Source organism: Megascapheus bottae, chromosome 10, assembly GCF_031878675.1.
Source record: "Megascapheus bottae isolate mThoBot1 chromosome 10, mThoBot2.hap1, whole genome shotgun sequence".
NCBI classification, from domain to species: domain Eukaryota; kingdom Metazoa; phylum Chordata; class Mammalia; order Rodentia; family Geomyidae; genus Megascapheus; species Megascapheus bottae.
In genome coordinates, this window is record NC_143518.1 from 34157952 (window position 1) to 34170289 (window position 12338).

General features: G+C 37.3%; 1 protein-coding gene across 1 annotated transcript in view; it reads right to left on the reverse strand.

Moving 5' to 3' along the window:
• Positions 1 to 12338, reverse strand: part of Atf6 (activating transcription factor 6) — a 143312-nt gene that overhangs the window by 64278 nt on the left and 66696 nt on the right. Inside the window, exons 13-14 of the mRNA XM_090340601.1 lie at positions 8699 to 8766; positions 5804 to 5915 (exon numbers count right to left, since the gene is read on the reverse strand). Of these exons, the coding sequence (XP_090196727.1) occupies positions 5804 to 5915; positions 8699 to 8766 (180 nt within the window). The remainder of the gene's footprint in view (positions 1 to 5803; positions 5916 to 8698; positions 8767 to 12338) is intronic.

Sequence of the window (12338 nt, forward strand, 5' to 3'; positions counted from 1 at the left end):
TTTATAGCAAACATGAGCAAAAGCTTTAGCAAACATTTTGATCAAACAGCCTAATCAGACGGGCATGGTGGCTTACATCTGTAATCCTAGCTACTCAGAAAGCTGAGTTCTGAGGATTAAAGGTCAAAGCCAGCCTGGGCACTAAAGGACCTGAGACTCTTTTTTTTTTTTTTTTTGCCAGTCCTGGGCTTGAGCTCAGGGCCTGAGCACTGTCCTTGGACTTTCTCAAGGCTAGAGCTCTACCACTTGAGCCTCAGCACCACTTCCAGCTTTTTTCTATGTATGTGGTACCGAGGAATTGAACCTGGGTCTTCATGCATGCTAGGCAAGCACTTTAACCACTAGGCCAAACTCCCGGTCCAAGGACCTGAGACTCTTATCTCCATTTAACCTCTAGAAAATGGAAAGTGGGGCTTGGCTCAAGGCTAGGGTGGTAGCCTTGAGCTGAAGAGCTCAAGCCCCAGGCCCCTCCCCTACCCCCCCCCAAAAAAACCAGCCTAATCAGTTAAAATTTGTACAATCAAAGCATTTCCAACATTTGCCAAAATTACATGAGTTTCTGACTCATGTTGCTTAATACTAGATTCTATCCCTTCTCAAAAAAAAAAAAAAGAAAGAAAGCAGAGCACTTTATCAATTCTAAAATTTCACCAACATTTTTTTTTTAATTAAGACCTGGACACCATGGGCTCCTGCTTGTAACCATACCTACTTGGGGGGGGGGGCTGGTAAGGCAGTTTGTAGGTCCAGAAAAGTCCATAAGACTCCATCTATTTGGAGGTAGGCTGGACTCAGTGACTAACCCTGTAATCCCAGAAACTACAAGACTCTAAGTACATAGGTCATGGCTTAGGCGCCTCCAAGTGGAAAGAGACCTTATCCTTAAAATAGACCATGAAGAACAGTACTGGAGGCATGGCTTAGCAGTAAGAGAGCCTGTCTAGGGCCGGGAGTTTGGCCTAGTGGTAGAGTGCTTGCCTAGCATGCACGAAGACCTGGGTTCAATTCCTAGGTACCACATACATAGGAAAAAAAAAAGCCAGAAGTGGTGCTGAGGCTCAAGTGGTAGAGCTCTATCCTTGAGAAAGTCCAAGGACAGTGCTCAGGCCCTGAGCTCAAGCCCAGGACTGGCAAAAAAAAAAAAAAAAAGAGAAAGCCTGTCTAGCAAACAAGAAACACTGAATATAAAGCTGATACTGTGAAAGGAAGAAAGGGGGAAAGGAGGGAGAGGAAAGGAGAGAGTACCTCTAAATTCTGAAGAATACCTCTAAGTTCCACCTTATTGACATATAAAACTGTTAAAGTTCTCACCAAGGTAATTCCTTTAGTTCTAAAGCTTAGAATCAGAGGCAAAAGGTAAAGCTGCTAACTGGCTAAAACAACTTTAAAAGGGCAAACAAATGACTACTGCTAAATAAACTTTCTGCTGGATTCAGGACTGCTTATGTAGCACTTTAGCAGTAAAACATTCTTATCTATCTATCTATCTATCTATTTATCTATCTATCTATCCATCCATCCAGTCCTGGGCTTGAGCTCAGGGCCTGAGCACTTGTCCTCAGGCTTTCTCAAGGCTAGAGCTCTACCACTTGAGCCTCAGCACCACTTCCAGTTTTTTTCTATGTATGTGGTACCGGGGTCTTCATGCATGCTAGGCAAGCACTCTACCACTAGGCCAGACTCCCAGCCCAGGAAGATGATTCTTTCAGTGCAAAAGATTAAGGACCAATGGATGAATTTAAAAAATAAAACAGGTTGTTTTGTGTGTTTTAGTAAAGTTTAGGAAGATTCAATGGCCTCATCATAAGCCTTTTCTCACAAGAATGGCCCCAGACTTATCCTTCTGCAGGAACTTCTTGGCTTTCAAAGTAAGAGAACATATTTAATGAAACCAACCCTACATCCTCACAAATGAATGGGCTATACATCACAAGGCAAGACTGTCCAGTCTTTCACATGAGATAGTGTAGGGAAGTTGATTAAGCAATGTGTGAAAAAGACTAAATCACTAGATCTGTTGTTAATCATAAGTTTCAACAACTTATTATTCCAGTGTTCTGTGAAAAACAGTGTACATTCCAGCCGATCAAGTACAAGCACAGATAGCTCAGTTGCTGTACTTCTTACAGCAAGTTTCTGTTGCTTAAGAAGTACTATTAAAAATCCATGCCACATGTGGTATATGCTCATAAATGTTTTATAAGCAATCACAGAATGACATCCAAATATGGTCCTATAGCTACAACACTAAATTCTCAAGGGAGGAGGGAACATCTCAGAAGCAGACTCGCTTCTTACACAAAACATGTATTTGAAAGAAATGAAATGACACTTTAAAGTGTTTACTTTTGATCTGTGAGACAGATAAAGAAAATAGAAAATATTAAACAAAATTATTCCCCAAATAAACATACTTCTTATTTGAAAAAGAAATACCAAGTGAGCAGAGATATGACAAACTGAAAAAAAATCTAGTTTTGATTATGTTTTTCATACCAAGCTGAGAATGAATACCAGGTAACAGTTCTTCCACTGACCAACATCCTCAGCCCTTTCATTTTTGAGTCAGGTTCTTGCTGGGTACCACAGGCTGGCCTCAAATTCAGCCTCTGAAGTGCTAGAATTACAGGAATATACTACCATTCCTGACTAAAAACACTCCCCACACCACCTCTACCCAGAACAGGGTTTGAACTCAAGGGCTGTCTTATACTTGCTCAGCTTGTTTGCTCAGCTGGTATTCTACCAGTTGAACCATGTTTCCAACTCAGCATTTTGTTGGCTATTTTAGAGATGGAGTTTCAAAGACTTTTCTTCTTGGGCTGGCTTCAAACTACAATCTTCTAGTCTCAGTTTCCTAGGCAGTTAGGGTTACAGATATGAACTATCAATGTCCAGCTGAGAACCTGTCCTAAATAGAAACTGCCCCACTAAGATTTTTTTTTAATCCTTTTAGACATTACTGAAAAAGAATGATGATATTTCAATGTTCAGCAGAATGATAACCTAATATTACCTCTCTATATTCTCACTTTTTTTTTCCTCAGGAATCACTTTGTAAGCCAACTTTATTTGAGCTTTCCTGAGTATTTGCTTCTGTCCCATGCTATTTTTGTTAGATTTATCAATTTACCTTCTTCCTTTCTAAAGTAGACTATAATATAGACATAAAAGCAAACACTAGATTTCTTATTTATGTATTAGTAACAACATATTCACAGTGATTTGAAAATATGAGAAAAGTTATTTTCCATCACTCATCCTCAAAATCATACTGAAATAACTGATGGGAAATTAAGTTTTGAACAACTGGAATTCAACAAAGAGAGTAGGTCACTATGACTATGCTCAAGAATTTTTGAAGAAAAGTTAAAAGAACAGAAAACCTTTTGAGCCTTTGTCAAGACTTCTGGGATCATAAGCATTCTTTCTTGCTGACCTGTAACAGGAACTCAGTAGTTACCCAAGATTGTGTCTACTTTAAGAGAAACTAATGTTAGCTGCAGAAGTAATATGATTAAAGGTGTAGGATTGTGGCAGGTAAGAGAATCTAAGTTCAGGACAGTTGATTTATTAAGTAATGGTACACTGAATAGCCAATGACTACTTGCACATTCTTTAGATATTAAGACATTTTATAAAATATATATCCATTTATTATTTTAAATATGCTTTGCTCTGTCTGGCTTATTCTAAACAGAAATATTCCTTAATTTTCAATGTAATAATTTCTGTCAATGAATTAATAAGTAGAAGAAAAGTCTATGTCATTTTGAATAAGAAGTCATGTCACATGTTTTTTTGGATGAAATTTTAGGAAATAATTCTACACTGAAAGACAGAACAAAAGACTAAACATGAAGTAACTCATTCATTCATTCATTCATATAGTTTCATTTTACCAATGGCAAAAAGAATAATCCAAGTATTTAAGAACTACATTCTTCTCTTGTGACACAGTTTATAGTTACTACAATAAACTAACTTCCTTTGCTATTATTGTTAAAACAAGAAAACGTGAAAAAGGATGTCTTCTACTAATTGTTATTATCTAATTCAAATGTAAACTTACTTTTTGATACAAAAAGCCAAAAAGTGCTAAGTCAGTGATAAAATAGGAAATAAAAGACCCAAACAGAATGTGAAATAGTCTCAACAGACTGTCTAAGCATCAAAGAGTGAGAGCAGGTATCAATAATTTTCCAGTAGTCCTTTTCACAATAAATTAATGAGAAATAACATTATACACATACAAGAAATGTAATTAATCTTCTTTATTAAAAAACAACAACAACAACAACAAACCACCTAGGTACCAAGTGGTTCGTGCTTATAACCCTACTTACTCAAAAGGGTGATATCTGAAGATTGAGAGTGGAAGCTTCCCCAGACAGTCCCTGATATTCTACTTTTGTTGTTGTTAGTGGTGGTGGTGGTTGTGGGGCTTGAAATCAGGGCTCAAGGCTAGGCTCTATCATGTTGAGCCAGAGTAAGACTTCTGGTTTTCTGGTGAATAACTGGAGACAGGAGTCTCTCAGACTGTCCTGCCCAAGCTAGCTATGAACTGCAATCCTCAGATCTCAGCCTCCTGAGAAGCTAGCATTGCAAACATGAGCCACCAACACCCTGCTTATCTCCACAGCAAAACACTGGAAGTGAGGTGTGTTTCCAGTAGTAGAGTGCCAGCAATGAACAACAAAACTAACGTGAGTACAGGCCCAATTTGTAAAACCTGACTAACAGTATCTAATACATTATTCATTCATGAGGATAAATAAAAAGAAAAGAGGTACAGGAATCTAGGGAATATAAACAATATATATATATAAATAAGTGATACACATACATATATATATATATACCTCATAATCCATCTTAAGTCTACATTTCAGAAGTCTACTTCCCACTAACCAAATAGCAACTGATTTTCAATGCTTAGATAGAAAATCTGGGGTTTTACTTTTCCTTTGTGTATGGTTTGGATATGACAAGTGTTGAACACTTGGGAAGTTGTAGAAACTTGGGGAAAGTAGAGTCTAGCTGGAGGGAGCAGGTGGTGGACCTGGCTCCAGGTTCTTGTATTGCTCTTTAGTTCCTATGTGCTGAGGAAGGTAGCTCCCACCACTATGACATTCTGCCTCACCAACGACCCAAAAGCAAAGGATCCAGCCATCATGGATGGAACCTGTTGGAATCATGAGCAAAACAACAAAACAAAACAAACAACAACAACAACAGCAAAATCCTTCCTCCTCTTAAACTGTCAGGTATTTCATCATAACCACACAAAAGTAACTAACATTTTATATATAAACCAATAATATGGCTACAGGGAAGATGAAGACTAGAACATAAAAATCAGTATCTTCTAATTATAAACACACAGTGTGACATCAGTTCCATGTTTAACTTCATTAAACGCCCAAGAACTCAAAGTCAAGCAGGTACCACAACACTCAGTTTCCTCACTCATTGTAATTTGTTTGATATTGCTTTCTATCTCTTAAATTTTTATATCTTCCATAACACTCAGCCCCACTGTCTTCTACATAGCAGCCACTCAAAAATACTTGTTTCTGACCGAGAGTTTAGCCTAGTGGTAGACTGCTTGCCTAGCATGCACAAAAACCCAGGTTCGATTCCTTGGTACCATGTACATAAAAAAGATGAAGTTGGTGCTGTGGCTCAAGTGGCCGAGTACTAGCCTTGAGAAAGCCCGATGACAGCGCTCAGGCCCTGAGTTCAAGCTCCAGGACTGGCAAAAAGAAAAAAATCTTGTTTTATACTTTCAAAATGAACTTACCCTTCGAAATGATACAACATAAAAAGTGTCTCCCCGCCTGCGGATGGCTTCAAAGAAGTCTTGATAACTTCTGGGTGAAGCATAATACACTTGTAGCTCATTCCCTGAGTTCCTATTAAATTTACAGAAAAACAACATGCTATTAACATGCTAATCATCAGTTATTATTAATATGCTAACCAGAATGCTTCCCAGGCTAAGCCTATGCATATACTATAAGAATGATTTTCAAACAAAACATTACTAAAATTTTGGAAATAATTTTAATTTTTTTTTCTTTTTTGCCAGCCCTGGGCCTTAGACTCAGGGCCTGAACACTGCCCTTGGGCTTTCTCAAGGCTTAGAGCTCTACCACCTGAGCCACAACACTACTTCCAGCTTTTTTCTATGTATGTGGTACCCAGGAATTGAACCCAGGTCTTCGTGCATTGTTAGGCAAGCACTCTACCTGTAGGCCAAACTCTCGGCCCTCGAAATAATTTTTAAACTCAAAATTATTTCATAAAAAATTATGATACAAAATTTGTATGTAGTTATAAGACATTTTTATATATGCATATAATATATAGTGCTCAGAATAAGCAGAGTAATCTCCTCAAAGATTTATCTCTATTTATTTATTTATGTACTTATTTATTTACAGTGGGATGCAGAATCAAGCCCAGGCTTTTCTCGATTCTACCAGAAAGCTTTTTGGAAATATACAATATATTATCATTAGCCAGGTGCCAGTGGCTCTTATCTGTAATCATAGCTACTCAAGAGGCTGAGGTCTACAGATCATGGATTGAAGCCAGCCTAGGCAGTAAAGTCCATAAAACTCTTGTCTCTAATTAACCATCAAAAAGCTAATGGCAGAGCTGTGGCTCAAGTAGTAGAGCACTAGTCTTGGGCAAAATTGCTAAGAAACAATGCATAGGCCTAGTTCAAGACAATATTAGAACAGAAAAGTTTGTGTGTACATACTTATTAAATTTTAATACATTTTAAACAGAGGAAATAAATACTCTTCTACCACAATCATGTGGCAATACTTTTTTAAATAAGGAAGAAATAAGAAATACCATGCTATCACAATCATGTGTGTTAAAACAAGTATTTACCAATTCAATGAATTCTGATTATCCAACTTATTTAACTATACGTATGTTTGCATTACTTCATCACAACAGGATGATATAGTGCCAAGATTTTAAACAGTCATGGTTACTAACATGCCACTCATTGCCATTTAACAGGCATTTTTTTTTAAGGTAACAGAGAATGTTTATTTGAAAATAAAGGAAAGCTATGAAAGATACTCCCCATCCAATGAAGGGCCCAAAAAGGAATCCCAGAAATTCTTGACTAGTAAGACAATGCACAGACCAGTGTTCAGCTGGGCATTATGGTACATGCAGGTAACCCCGGCACTTTAGATTCTGAGGTAGGAGGATAGTAAGTTTGAGAGTGGCCTGGAATAGATTATGAATTGTAGGCTTGCCTAGGATATATAGCAAGACTGTGTTATAAACAAGTAAAACCCCTTTGAAGTACAGTTTTCCTGGACATATATATTTATCCCAGAAATACTGTCTGACACATAGCTGATCATCAGTAAATATTAATATTAAATAATTAGTAAACTATAAATCTGTGGTAGAGCTACAGATTTATATAGAATCTCAGATTTTTACTTTGACTTCAACTTACAGTTGTCAATATTATAACATAATCACTATGTGTGAAAGCACTTAATGTATACCAAATTTTAACTGCTTTAATTATGTTATTATATTAACTCTATGCAGTCAGTACTCTGTAGAAAACTAAAGTAGTACACATGCAGGATTCTCCTAGCAGAGGACTACAACAGCTATGTGCATAGGGCCATACAGGATGAGGATAAGCAAAATGAACTCCAGGATATGAAAACAATAGTTTTATTTTTATGTTTGTTGTTCTTGTGAAGTTATTTCCTCTCCCTCTCTCCCTTTCACCCCTCTCTCCTTTATTTTTCCCTCTCCTTACGGTTTTTCTTATGTTGTTACTGTATCTGACTTTGGTACCCGGTATATTATATATACATTTATTTATTTATTTGAAATAGGGAAAGGAAGGAGAATATCAAGATGATTAGGAGGGAGTGAAGTGAGGGAAACTGGGAGAAAAACATGGGAAGAGGTATCAATGTTCAAGAAGTAATGTACCTACTACCTAATAAATGCAATCCCTCTATACATCACCCTGAGAATATAATACAATTGAAAGAAAAAAAATTACATTAATCTGCTTGAACCACAGAGCAAGTAAGAGGCAGAATTCGTAATCTGACCTCTACCCTCCACCTGGCTCTAGAGCTAGCCTTTTATCTTTCCTTTTAGTTCAGTATGTCTTGGTAAAAATGTTTTAAACTTTTAGATATAACATTCTCTTTTGAATCTTCCAAAATCTTAAGTAAATAATGAAAAATGAATTTTAAGACAAACAGCAAGGAATTCTAACTCTGCCATTTGATTCTATGACTGAAAATTACAAAAACAAAAAACAAACACCCATTACATAATTCTATGGATTTAAAGAAAAAATGCATATAAAACACCCTGGCACAGAACAATCAAAAGCAACATTTCCCTTCCCTCAGCTTATGAAATAGATGCAAATCAAAGGTAGAAAAGCGAGGGGTACTGAAGGTATTCAACAAAATTATGACTAAACAACATTTCTGACTAAATCTATACTTAGGGAATTTGGGAGACAAGATCTTGCAGTTATCTGGCTTTTCTCCAACTATTAAGAAATAATATATGAATTAACATAAAATAATTATAGATGGGAACAAATTTAAGGTTTAAAGGGAAGCATGAATTTCAACTTTACTAAAATTCCCTGCCAAGAACCTCCATGATTTCTTACCCGATACTAGTGGTTTCTGTGTATTGGACGGCCATCAGCTGAGAATTTGAGCCCTGTTCCAGAGCACCCTGCAAGAGAAAGACGCGAGGTTTAACATTACTGAATTTATATGATGATGTTCCTAAACTGAGTCATTCTATATTTATACTTACTAAACTTCTTTAGTTTTATTTTGAAGCTTTGTTATTAGGAGCCTATATATTTAGATAGTATGTCTTTCTTTTACTATATTCTCCTTTTAGCAATATGACATTTCCTAACGCCATTTTTTTTCCCACATTTTTTGCCTGGGTCTGGCCTTGACCATCATCTTCCTTCTACCTATGCCGTCCAATAAATGGAGTCATAGGCCATGCTAGTTTTCTGTCGCTTAATGTCTTCATGGTATAAATTGTTTTACTCTTATTTTTCCTCTATGTCTTGTGTTTCAAATGTTTCTTATTCAGGAAAGAATAAACCCAACTAGAGGATAGATTAGCAAAGCAGGAAGATAAAAGAAGCAAGCACTCACCATAAAAACAACAAAATGATAGGAAATATTGCACACCTCTCAGTATTAACATTGCTAATGATCAAGTTACTTTCATTTTAATATTGTGAAAATAGCAATACTGTTCAAAGCATATAAAGACTCAATGCAATATGCATCAAAACCCCTCATGTTTTGCCTTTTCCTAAATTCACAGTTTAAGAAGAAGGTAACTTTATGAAAGACTCCAACTCAAGGTATAATATTACTTAGGATCAATTTTTTAAAAATGTTTAAGCACTAATTTGCCAAATTTCCATAAGATTTTATAAAAACTTTTGAATTCTATTAGCATCTGAAAGAGGTTACCTGGAGGGGAAAGAAGGTAGAAATGACAAAATGGTGGCAAAGTGAAGTTATTGGCTCTCTATACAAAAAAGAGAACCAAGAGAATTGTACAAGCCTTATAACTGTCACAGCATAAGTACAATGAGCTTTTTCCTTCCCATAACTTGCCAAGAACTTCCTTAACTTGGACAAATACGGATTCAGCCTTGTCCTTTCTTTTTACAGTAACAGCTGAAATTCCTACATTTCTGACAATTATCTAAGCTCCCTACAGAGATATGCACCCAAAGTAACAGCCTAAACAAATCTCTAAATGAACAAAGACAATGAAATTAAAATAGAATTATTTTCCCTTTACTAGAATTCCTTCAAGATTAAATAATACCCCTTTCCAGGGTAAATATTCAACAAGCAGGAAAGAATAACAAGACAAATTATATCTAAAGGTAGGCCCAACAGAAACAAGAAGAGAAACTCATGCAGGCAAAGAATTTCCATCTAAGTTTTCATAAGGAGCATTAGAGCAGCTGTCTGGGACAATCTCCTTCCAACAGTCTATACCTGCCTCCTGTGATCTTCTCTGCTACAGCCAAAGATAGAAGTCTGAGAACTATATGACCCTTTCTCTTTTATCACCCAGATTCTGCACATAATTTAAGTTCTGCCAGTATGATACACATGCTCTAGCAGAAGGGACAATAAGTCCATCATTCCTCTGGCTATGGTGGCAGCTGACACATTTCAGGTCAGACAAGAGTTTTTGCAGGACCAGCTGCTGCTTTCCAATGCCTGTCAGCAGCCTTAGTGGGACCGTGAGGTGCCCAGGCCATTGTTAATGACTGTTTACAGCTACTAGGAGTACAAACCACCAATAAACTTACTCTGGAAGGTAAATAAAAGGTCATGGGGGCCAGGAGTTTGGCCTAGTGGTAGAGTGCTTGCCTAGCATGCGTGAAGACCTGGGTTCGATTCCTCGGTACCACATACATAGGAAAAAAACTGGAACTGGTGCTGAGGTTCAAGTGGTAGAGTTCTAGCCTTGAGAAAGTCCAAGGACAGTGCTCAGGCCCTGAGCTCAAGCCCAGGACTGGCCAAAAAAAAAGGTCATGGAAAAGCACATTGTAGATAATCATAGAATACTAGGTCAGAGCTTGAATTCACCTATACCTCTGCCACCTATTCTTTATTTTTGGAGAGGGAGAGAGCAAAGAGGTTCCAATACTGGGGCTTGAACTTGTGGCCTAGGTCCCCTTACCTTTTTCCAACCAAGGCTTGTGTTCTACTACTTGAGCCATATCTATTTTTAGCTTTTTGCTGATTAATTGGAGGTAAGATTCAGATTTATCTGGCTGGGCTGGCTTCCAACTGTAATCCTCAGGTCTCAGCCTCCTGACAGCTAGGATTACAGAAATGAGTCCACCTACTCTATTTTATAAATAAAAACAGCTCCATAATAGTAAAAGGGCTATGTCTCTTGATTTCCCTTTTGTTTGTTTGGAGAATCTTGAAAATTGTTTTCACTATAGTCAAGATTACCTTGAAACTTTTATGTAGCACAGGTAGACTAACATTTACCATTTTCTTGCCTCCACCACCCCAGTGCTTGGATTATAGGCATGTGCCACCATGCCCAGCTTAAAATGCTTTTGAACATATTACATGCTGCTTCTAACCAGTCTCTAAATAAATAATTGACATGTTTCTATTAGTTTATAATTATGTAAACCAGGTAAAAGTCTTTTCCATCCAAAAATAAAAACCTCTTTGTTGATTCCTATGGCTACTCCTTTCCCTATTCTTATTTGTGGGAATCTCCTGAAATAATTTTCTTCGCTTTCTCGTATTACTTTCCTGAGTCCATTTCAATTAGGCTTTGCCATCATAACTACAATGAAAGCAGTGTCAGTCTTCAACCAGTTCCAGTGGTCAATTTCAATTTTCAGCCCTCATCTTAATACTTCTTGGCCTCTGTGACAATGAATCTTTTTTCCTTTTTTTTTTTTTTTTGTGGGTCATGAGGCTTGAACTCGGCCAGCATGTTGTCTCTGAGCTCTTCAGCTCATATCTACCGCCCTACCCTAGAGCCAAGCCCTACTTCCCATTTTCCAGAGGTTATTTGGAGATAAGAGTCTGGGTCCTTTGTGCCCAGGCTGGCTTTGAACCTTGATCCTCATATCTTGGCCTCCTGAGTAGCTAGGATTACAGGCGTGAGCCACTGTGCCCAGCGATCTTTCTTTTTTAAAAAAATCTTTGCTTGGGGTTTGGGGCACCAACATCCTCCATCTTCTTCTATCTTACTGGAGTCACTCACTTTCCTCCAAGCTCTGGTTCTTTCTCTTTCAGCCTCTAGTGTTTCAGGAATCTGTTCTTTACTCACCTTTCTTTCTTCTGTAGTTGAACTTCTAATCTCAACCTCTCTCCTAAACTTTCTGCATATTGATTGTCCACTAGACCTCTCCACTTGAGTGTCCAATATTCATATCAAACCTGTCATAACTAAAATTCCTGACTCAATCTCTAATACCTCCCCCAATATTGCTCTTGGTACACTGAATTACTACTCTCTTAGTACTTAAGGCAGAGGAATAATCATGAATTTTGTTTTTATAGCAACAATTTCTAACTCCTCTTCTTTTAAGACATACTTGGCATCCAAGTGCTTCCCTCTGTCTTTGCATCTACCATACTAGTATGAGCCCCAAAGATCTCTCACCTAGACTACTGAAATGCATCTAAACTAGCTTCCTTATTTCCACTTATATATGAAACTGCTCTCCCCATATCACAGTCTATTTTGTGTAATGCTGGAATAGTATTTTGATA